The 10,483-nt window shown below is 50.1% G+C and overlaps 1 protein-coding gene across 5 annotated transcripts; it reads right to left on the reverse strand.

The window, feature by feature from the left end:
• LOC140902237 (olfactory receptor 2D2-like) lies at positions 1–9,608 on the reverse strand. Of its 5 annotated transcripts, none has more exons than XM_073322124.1 (3): positions 9,552–9,603; positions 4,020–4,229; positions 1–2,854 (listed from the first exon to the last, which is right to left on the reverse strand). In XM_073322124.1, the coding sequence occupies exon 3, from the start codon at positions 2,839–2,841 to the stop codon at positions 1,897–1,899; it is 945 nt and encodes a 314-aa protein (XP_073178225.1). In that variant the 5' UTR covers positions 2,842–2,854; positions 4,020–4,229; positions 9,552–9,603; the 3' UTR covers positions 1–1,896. The 5 variants fall into 5 exon arrangements, with proteins under 5 accessions (XP_073178225.1, XP_073178226.1, XP_073178223.1 ...); XM_073322125.1 differs by having other exon boundaries at positions 4,020–4,250; positions 9,552–9,579; XM_073322122.1 differs by lacking the exon at positions 4,020–4,229 and having other exon boundaries at positions 9,552–9,608.
• Between the last annotated feature and the right edge of the window lie 875 nt (positions 9,609–10,483).

Genomic DNA, 10,483 nt, shown 5'->3' on the forward strand with positions numbered 1-10,483 from the left:
TGCAACAGAGGTGGGTTTATTTAGGAAGAAGTAAAGATTTAGCTAGGAGTGCGAGGAAGTGGTGGAAACAAACAGTTACGCCACACAGCAAAATCACCGGGCGCAAAGGGTCTGATCACTAGTTTCCTTTCCTTGCTAATAAAGTAGGTTCCCCCCTCCCCCCAATAAAAGTTTAGTCTGTTGCAGAGCTGGCTGGTTTCATGAGAACCAGGATCCAAATGTTCAGGAAAACACCCTCCCTCCCCTGGGGATTTCCTCCGTGAATGCATTTCCCTCTGTGTTATGCTGAAAATAGCCTTTTGATCCTATTCGCTGGCAGGGTAAACCTCTGCCTCAGGGCAATGTTCCCTTTTTTAACCTTCCGGTGGTTTCATTCGATAGTTTGCAGTGACCTCCAGTGATTTCCTGTTCAAAGTCTTAGTATTGTGCAAGGCTAAACGACTGAGTCTTGCATTGCATCACTGGCTAAGGAGGGGGAGGGTGAAAACTCCCCTGGCTGAATGGGCCATCACCGAGACATTATCCCCTGGGGTCTAATTTCTTCTCCAAGTCCGGAAAACATAGGGTCAAGATCAAAACATTATCCTTTAAATGTTACCTGTACATGCATCCCGCAACAATTATGAATCTTGACAAATTATAAGCATTCTGTATGTACTTTTCTCATTACACTTTCTGGATAAATATCCTTAAGATGCATTTGGTATAGTGAGTTTGTCAGGTCTCAGGTGAGAGCTGTTTGCAAAGAAGGGGACCTTTCGCCAATGGCTTGTGGCATTTCAGCGTTGCATTAGGGCTGGGAGGAAGTTTTCCATCAAGTACTTTTTTTAGACAGAAAATTGTTGGGGTTTTTTTCCTCTCTGAAACATTTTTTTTTCCACCAACCCTTGGTGAAATGTCAGTTTTTTCAGCAAAAACGTGACTGCTTGGAAAATGGAATATTTTGATTCAGAAATGCCACAGTGATGGCTTATGGGAATTGTAGTTCGCTTGTCTCATGTCCCCATTCTCCTCTATAGGCTGGGCTCTCCATTTGGACTACATCTCCCACGATGAACTACAGCGTAGCATTCCCATGATGCACCACCCCTGTCCAAGAGGAGAAACCACAGTGTCTCAAGGGAGATGTAGTCTGAGCAGAGAGCCCAACCCATAGAGGAGAATGGACACATGAGGCAACATGATGGCATTTCAGAATTGAAATATTTAGGGGTTTTAGCCAAAAAATTTCATCCATTGGTGAAAATTTTTTCACCATTTGGCAGAAAGTTTCCAGTATTAAAATTTTCACGAACCAAAATTGAAATTTTCTGTGGAAAAGTCAGAGAAAAACAAAAAAAAAATCCACTTCAAGGTAACTTTCTGAGGACAGATTTAGCTGAAAACAAACCACTTCGGTTCCATCAATATTTTCTGTGGAAAATGTAACCAAAAATGAAAAATTTCACAGCCAACACTATTGTCTCTGGAAAATTAAGAGGGAAATGAAAAATTTCTGTTCCATTGATGTTTTCTGTGGAAAGTACAAATAGGAACAAATATTTTCTCTTTCACTGAAATTTTCTGTGGAAAGTGTAGATGAAAAGGGATATTTATGGTTCCATCTATGTATTCTGTGGAAAAATTAGGGAGAAAAAGACAAATTTTCCCTCTTGCCAACATGTTCTGTGAAAACTTCAGACGAAGAATAAAAAAAATCAGTTCTGTTGACATTTTCTGTGGAAAATTTAGGCCAAAAAAAATTTTAATAATTTTTTTTCCGCCACTATGGAAAATTAAGACAAAAATATTCTGTGGAAACCCCTTTGTTTCCCAACCAGCTCTCACCCCAAGACATGTCCCAAGTGCCCCCTCATTTTAGGTCCACATTCAGGTAGCATGGCCTATTGGCCACACTTAAGACTTCTTGGCCCATCCGGCCCTGTACATCAGCTTGGCCATGGCCCCCTTGACCTCCTTGTTCCTCAGGGTGTAGATGAGCAGGTTGAGGGCCGGCGTGACCACGTTATAGAAGACAGCGATGTGCTTATCCCAGTCGGGGGTGGTGCCAGAGCGGGGCCTCATGTACATGGAGATGACGGTGCCATAGAAGATGGTCACCACGGCCAGGTGGGAGGCACAGGTGGAGAACGCTTTGTGTCGCCCAGCGGCCACCTGCCCCTGCAGCACAGAGGCCAGGATGAGGCCATAGGAGGCCAGGATGACAGCCAGCGGGAGCAGCAGAATGAGCACGGCCGCCCCGAAGACCACGGCTTCGGTGAGGCGCCTGTCGGCGCAGGCCAGCTCCAGCACCACCGGCAGCTCGCAGAAGAAGTGGTTGACCCGGTTGGGCCCGCAGAAGGGCAGCCGCAGGACACAGGCCACGTTGACCACCGAGAGGAGAAACCCACTGGCCCAAGAGGACAAGGCCAGCGCCCAGCAACGGCTCCGCCCCATGAGGGCGGCGTAGCGCAGCGGCCGGCACACGGCGACGAAGCGGTCGTAGGCCATGGCGGCCAGCAGGATGGCCTCGGAGCTGCCGAGCGAGAGGGCGAGGTACATCTGGGCAGCACAGTGAGCAAAGGGGATGGATTTGGTATGGGTCAGGAGGTGGGCCAGAGCCTGGGGGACGGTCCAGCTGGTGTAGCAGATCTCCAGGAAGGAGAGGTGGCTGAGGAAAAAGTACATGGGGGTGTGGAGGCACGAGTCGGCCCGCACCAGGCCCACGATCAGCAGGTTGCCCGCCAGGGTGGCCAGGTAGGTGGCCAGGATGGCCGCGAAGAGGAGGCGCTGCATCCGCGGCTGGCTGGACAGACCCACCAGGATGAACTCGGAGACCGAGGTGCGGTTCTCACCCCGCATCGCCTCTGTCTGCCTGCAGGAAGAGAGAGCGGGGGGATAACACAGGCCGGACTCTGAGGCAGACTCAACGGGGGCTTGGCTACGCCCGGGTCAATCCAGAGTCACACCTGACTGTACTGAGGGAAGGGCTGGGTTCTGATCTCAGCCTCCTTGGATCAATCCAGAGTAACACCTGACTGCAGTGGGGACAGGGCTGGATTCTGATCTCAGCCCCCTGGGGTCATTCTGAATTTCAGGGTCAACTCCAGATTGACCGCAGGGGGACTGAGATCAGAAGCCAGCCCTGACCCCATTGCAGTCAGGGTTGACTCCGAGCAGGGATCTGTACTTGGGGTGCCCCCCTCCCAGGAGAATGCCCTACTCACTGGGCTATTAGCAAGTATCTCTTTCCCTACCCTTCTTCCTTATCCTGCATTTGCAAAAAATATTTGTCAAATCTTTTGAAACTTCCTGGTCATTAAAGATCCCCTGAAACATCCCATCCTCCACCCCCACTCCCACACCCACACACAGCCCAGATTCCTGGCCAAGCCCTCTGCGCTCTCAGCTGGTTTCTCTATCACTTCCTGTCCCAAACTCTTGCAGTAGTGTTGCTTTATGCTGTTAAAGAGCCCCTGTGCTCCATTCCAGAGGTGGCCGCAGCTCAGCACCAGCAGAGGGGTCCCTGTATAACCAGCCCCTGTGTCCCACCCCAGATCCCACCTCTCCTGCCCACCCAGAGCGATTTGCTGGGCACAGAGTACTGCGCGGAAGCTGAGGACGGGATGTCCAGAAGCCTCCAACAATTGGAGAAGACACCGGTAAGGCCTCATCTGTAATACTGCGTCCAACACCTGCCCCCCGCATTCAAGAAGGAGGATTCCAACTGGACAGGAGCTGGGATGAGTGGGGGTCGGCGCCCTGATCTCCCAAGAAGGAACTGGCAGAACGGGGCCTGTTTAGGCCGGAATACGAGCTGAGAGGAGCACCGGAAGGTCTATCCATCCCGCTGCAAGGTGAACACCCGGAAGGGGATCCACTACTGAAGCAGAATTTTTCATATGGCTAAACATCAATGCAGACGTCCAGGAACAAAGAAACGAGACTGTATTGTATGCCCAGGTCCTGGTACAACCCTCGGACTCTCCTGGGTAGCAGGGACTCTGAGAAAGTTTTGGGGGGTCATGGTGCATAATCACCTGAACACAAGCTCCCAGTATGGCCAGAGGAGCCAATGGAATCTTGGGGTATGCAGAGAGCAATCTCAAGTAGGCGCGGAGAGGTTATTGTATCCCTGGATCTGGCCCTGGGGTGACCACTGCTGGGATCCGGTGTCCAGTTCTGGTGTCCACCATTCAAGAAGGATGCTGATAAATCAGTGATGAGTCAGAGAAGAGACAGGAGAATGACTGAAGGATTAGAAAACCTGCCTGTGAGGGATAAACTCCAGGAACTCAATCTATTTATTTTAAGAAAGAGAAGGTCCAGGGAGGATTTGATTCCAGTCTATAAGTGTCTACATGGGGAACAAATATTTCATAGTGGGCTCTTCAATCTAGCAGACACTGGTCTAACACCATCCAATGGCTGGAAGTTGAAGCTAGACAAATTCAGACTGGAAACAATGTGTCCATTTGGAATGGGGAGAGTAATTAACCATCAGAACAACTCACCAAGGGCGTGGCGGATTCTCCATCACTAGCAATTTTCAAGCTGGATGTTTCCCTGAAAGCTCTGCGCTAGGAATTCTCTGGCCTGGGTTATACGGGGAGTCAGACTAGACGATCACATTGGTCCCTTCTGGCTTTGGAATCTATGAATTTGTGACGGACGATGTGACCGAAGGGCAAATGGGGATACGCTGGCTGGGAGCCACATGAGGCTGGAAACCAGGAGCATGTTCCCCCCCCCCCCCCCCCCCCCCCGTCAGCGGGCAGGTTCTGGAGCAGCCTCACAAGAGGAGGAGGTGAAGGCAAGAAACCAAACCGGAGCTCGATGAGTTTCTACCCCACAAACTTTACTCAGGTTAGCTAACCCAGGTTAAAATAACAATGAAGACACAGCTGTTTGGCTTTTAACGCAGGTTAGCAGCTCTGATCAGACTCCAGTCATGCTAGGATATATCTACACTGAAAAAAAGAAAGAAAAGAAGAAAAAAAAGAAAAAAAAAAAAGGTGTGTTCCTAGAATGGGTTAGCCTGCATGGGCTAGCCACATCTGGCGAGCAGGGGTTGCAATGCTGGTGAAGACAGGGCAGGCATGACCAGAATTCAAGCCTATGGTCCCTGGGGCTAACGTACAAGGAACATGCATTTTTTGCAGTGACAATGCACACATATAGAATGGTAGGACTGGAAGGGACCTCGAGAGGTCAAGTCCACTGTTCCCTCTAAGCTGTGCACGTGTGCACACGCACACAGATCCTAAACCCACGCACACAGTGAAACACCGCACACACAAAAATTTGCACAATAGCACAACAATTTGCACAGAAGAAATTTTTTGCCTGACACATGGCCTGTCAAGTCCAGTCCTCTGCACTCACGGCAGGACCACGCATCATGCAGGACCAAGCACCCTGTTTAGCCAAGTGTCCTGGCTGCATTTCTACATAACCCAGGTTACCAACGCACCTTTTATTGCGTCTCCTCAGTCTCACCCGTGCCGGGCAGCCAAAACTCACAAGCCAGACTTCAGAACCATCCCCTGGTCGGCTTTCAACCCAGGAGATCGGTTTTATCAAAGGAACCACTGGCGAGTCATTTCTTTGCCTCCAGGGTTTGTGCTCGGGCCATGATTCCCGGCTTCACTCCTCAGCTAGGAGGATTCAAAGCCCGCTCTTTTATTTCAACAAAGGCCAAGCGTCTCCCATGACTGCCTGACCCCAGTGGCTGGGCCTTTGAGAGCAACCCGGACAGCAGGAGACTCGGCAGCACGACTCATGTAGAATAGGAGCTCCTGGGGCGAGCCCAGCCCCTGCGATGGCCGACGGTCCTCGTGTCCTGCTTGGTGAATTTATCATGCTCCATCTTCAAACCAGTTTGGTTGTTGGGCCCCCACTTCTCCTACCCCAGAACCTCCCTCTGGTGGAGGTTCTCCCTCCTTCACATTTCCAGCCTCTGCTTATTCCTGGCCAGTTTGTCCCCATTTGTCCGAGGGCCAATAGACTCATAGACATTAAGGTCAGAAGGGACCATTATGATCATCTAGTCTGACCTCCTGCACAATGCAGGCCACAGAATCTCACCCACCCACTCCTGCAATAAACCTCTCACCTATGTCTGAGCTATTGAAGTCCTCAAATCATCGTTTAAAGACTTCAAGGTGGAGAGAATCCTCCAGCAAGTGACCAGTGCCCCATGCTGCAGAGGAAGGTGAAAAAACCCCAGGGCCTCTTCCAATCTGCCCTGGAGGAAAATTCCTTCCTGATCCCAAATATGGCAATCAGCTGAGCCCTGAGCATGTGGGCAAGATTCACCACCCAGATACCCAGGAAAGAATTCTCTGTAGTAACTCAGATCCCACCCCAGCTAACATCCCATCACAGGCCATTGGGCCTATTTACCATGAATAGTTAAAGATCAATTAATTGCCAAAATCATGTTATCCCATCATACCATCTCCTTCATAAACTTATTGAGCTTAATCTTGAAGCCAGATAGGTCTTTTGCCCCCACTGCTTCCCTTGGAAGGCTGTTCATTTCATCCAGAGAACTCCAAGCACTTTACAAAGAAAAGTGTGTATGATGGCCCTCAGTTTACAGACAGGGAAATTGAGGTATAAAGAAGAAAGGAGTCCCATATGTCTTCCTTTTCCACTGTACTGAGCCAGCTCTGCACTCGTTCACCTAAACACATGGTTAAATGCTAAAGAAAATGCAGAGCTACACTTTGCAGTGCCCAGCACAACGGACTCTGGTCAGTCCCTAGGCACTGTAATAAACATGGTCACTAATAGCTAGCTACCATGTGCTATTAATTGGAAGAGATACTCTGGGTAAATCCCTAGCTGATCCAATCCAAGATATACACAATATGGTTTAGTGGTCGGCACTAAATGGAAATCTGGACACCTGGGTTCTACCCTCAGCTCTGCCACCAATTCGCTGCAGTACCTGGGACTTCTCTCTGTGCCTATAAACCTGTGAGGGGGGTCAGTGAAGTTGCCATGCTGGAGCATAGGGAGCACTGGAAATTGCTTGTTCAAGGGCACTACCGATGCGTCTAGTATTACCTATGGGGTGCTGTTCAGTATACATGGTGCTTTATTAATGAGGGGCAGAGACCTGTGTCCATAAGAGATGCTATTTGGCAACCATGCTAAGGCCGGAAGTATTTGGGCTTAGGCACATGCTGATTAGTTAGAGCCACGGTGATAATTAAAACTGTGTACATTGGTACCCTGGGGCTAGCCCAGTTCCTTTGTTAACCTGGGGAGATACCAGTTGTAGTCAACAACTAACTGGTGAGGAGGCCGGGGAATGAAGGACAACTGTGTCTGCACCACTTGGTTGGCTGCAGACTGTGTGCCAGCAGTACGGGACCAGGCAGCCTGCCAAGCCTGCAGCTCTCACTCTTGGATATTCACAAACAGGCTGCAGAGGCATGGCAGCAAGAGAGAAATGTCAGTGTCACTTCTCACATAAGTCTACCTGAACATGGGGTCCCCAGTAGGCTGGGTGGGCAGCAAGTAAGAATCAGACGTACCCCTGGTTCAAGATTACCCATTCCTCCACAGGCTAGAGAGAGGCAAATACATCCTACTCTTCAGGTGTAGGCTCAGTTTGTGCCAATAGCATCCCTCTTCTTGATGGTACCCAACGTGGTGGCCCCTGGAAATAAAACTTCCCACTGCTGCTTATGTATATAGCACCTGCTCTCCTGGAGGAAGGAGGTTTTGTGGCCTTATGAGGTATGAACCCAGTATAACCCTTCTCTCATCCCCATCCGAAACTGCTTTGCTGCACACATATTAAGACCTGTTATCCAAGGCGTGTGTAGTCTTTTCCAAACTTTAATTAAGCTTCTCGGTGCTCTGGAAAGCCCAGAGCCTAGTAGCCATATTGCCAAGGGGCAAGCTAAGGCAGAGATGTGAAGCGGCTCATTCAGCCTTACTCAGCAAAGCAACGGGAGAGCTGGGGCTGGACTCTGCTGCCACCTCAGCACAAGAGCCCCAGAGCTGGGGATAGAACCCAGGCATCCTGACTCCCCATCCCACCTTCTTCTAAAGTCTAGACCTTGCTCCCTCCCTCCACAGAGCTGGGGATAGAACCCAGGCATCCTGGCTCCCGGCTTCCCTGCTTCAGCCATTAAGCTGCACAGCCTCTGTTTGATGCAAGAACAAATCCATTTAAAAAACCAAGGAAATGATAACTGAAGTAAAACTGCATTGCCAGCATTGCTCTCCCTAGATTGCAACTCCTTGAAAGGGATTCTGCTTGAGCGTCTTTGGGGCACTGCAGACCAGACACCTAGAACAGTTTCTTAAGCATTACACTTGTCCTTAATGTGCAGTCAAGCAGAGGGCCAGAAGACAGACTGGCGGGGTCACAGCACACAGACAACTATGAAGTGGCCGGAAGGGAATTTGGACTTTTTCAAAAACAACCTGAAATCTCAGTTCAAGTTCCCCACCGTCAACGGCTCGGAAAAAAGGCATTCCACTTGTAGTGCAGCGTAGCTCTCCTCACCACGCAACCAGAACAACTGCACCTGCCTCTCCGGCTGCCCTAATCATCAACCATTTGGGGAAGTGTCCTGTGTTTTCCCGTAGACCAGTCACCTGTTAGCCGAGGCACGCACCTGCTCACAGGAAACCGGCGCTGCCGCATAAGCGGTGCTAGAAAGAATGTGGAGCCCAGGAGGAGAAAGGGGAGCACAGAGTTGATCGACGACTGCTCCAGCCACACTGAAGAGTCCGTGATCCCCTCCACACTTGGTGCATTTTCCACCTTTAACCCCTCAGCCCCTACTTCTCCCCCACAAAAGCTGTCAATGGATCTTCCAGCCTCATCACTTCAGCTACACTCTGCAACACTCCTCCTAAGATAGCTTCACTCACCAGCTGATTGTTTTCAGAGTCGCAGCCCTAAGCAACTTCCACCTTCTCTGTAGGTATATATATCTCTTCTTACTATATGTTCCATTCTGTGTATCCGATGAAGGGGGCTGTAGCCCACGAAAGCTTATGCTCAAATAAATTTGTTAGTCTCTAAGGTACCATAAGTACTCCTGTTCTTCTTTCAGCTGATTGTTGTATCTCAAACTCGAACACCAACCGCATGGCTGGGAGACAACAGCGCTCACGTATGCCCATGCAGGCACATTGCACTCAACTTGTTTACAGGCAAAAGGATTAAAAACCTGAGGGCGGTGAGGAAAAGTATTGGGAGGAGGAGAGACAAAGGAAAGGCAAATCCCACCATATAAGCCATTGGAAGCTTTAGCAAGGAAATACCAAGAGGGCCCCTGTCAAGGTTCCTTCCCCACTCTGAACTCTAGAGTACAGATGTGGGGACCCGCATGAAAGACCCCCTAAGCTTATTCTTACCAGCTTAGGTTAAAAACTTCCCCAAGGTACAAACTTTGCCTTGTCCTTGAACCGTATGCTGCCACCACCAAGAGTCTTACACAAAAACCAGAGAAAGAGCCCACTTGGAGACATCTTCCCCCAAAATATCCCCCCAAGCCCTACACCCCCTTTCCTGGGGATTTTCTAGCTAGATTACTTACTAACTTAACAGGAGTTGGAAGGCTGCATTCCTGATCTGTTCCTGGCAAAAGCATCACAGAGACAGACAAACTCTTTGTTCCCACCCCCCCTCCAGATTTGAAAGAATCTTGTCCCCTCATTGGTCATTTTGGGTCAGGTGCCAGCGAGGTTACCTTAGCTTCTTAACCCTTTACAGGTGGAAGGGTTTTGCCTCTGGCCAGGAGCGATTTTATAGCTCTGTATACAGAAAGGTGTTTACCCTTCCCTTTATAGTGATGACAGCCCCCTACTAAGAGATCTTTCCAAAGCATAAAGCAGATACCTATCACCAGCATTTACTCATATGCCAGATGCTGCTTAAGACCAAGTGACCTTGGCATTATTGGCCAGGCTTCACAGCTCCTTGTGCTAACAAAGCAAGGTTACGGGGAAGCAAAACATTCTTCAGCGATCACTTGAGCGAGAAAAGCAGCACCGGCCAAGCGTCAAAGGAAACAAAGCAGATATTGGTGCTGGCTAAAGTGACAACACCTGAGCTCCCCCATCTCCCATGGAAGGCAGAGGGAACTGCTGGTGCTCAGCACCTCCGCAAATCCAGGTCAGGATGCGTTCCGAATCCCAGGAACTGCTTCCGATCGCTGCGGGGCATGGAGGCGGCTACTACGCCAAAAGGGCCCCTGAGCAGCTACAGCTTGAGATTTAGACTGGAAGTTCTCCAGAACAGGGCCTGTCTCTCCTTACGGGTCTCGATGGCACTGGGTACAACTGGGCTCAATCGTAGCACTAGGGTAGCACCTGCAAGCCCCAACTGAGATCAGGGTCCCCTGCCGTTCACCCCCCTGGCGTATTTATGGGGAGCAATCGCATCCCCTCCCAGCCTGCGTTTTACCAAGCTCTTTCGCACTCCATCCATAGACTGCAAGGCCAGACCAGACCAGTCGTGACCATCTCG

The sequence above is a fragment of the Lepidochelys kempii genome, chromosome 23, assembly GCF_965140265.1.
Source record: "Lepidochelys kempii isolate rLepKem1 chromosome 23, rLepKem1.hap2, whole genome shotgun sequence".
In the NCBI taxonomy this organism is placed as follows: domain Eukaryota; kingdom Metazoa; phylum Chordata; order Testudines; family Cheloniidae; genus Lepidochelys; species Lepidochelys kempii.

Excerpts from the sequence above, each read along its gene's own strand:
- LOC140902237 (XM_073322122.1), bottom strand. The coding sequence starts at position 2,841 with ATGCGGGGTGAGAACCGCACCTCGGTCTCCGAGTTCATCCTGGTGGGT.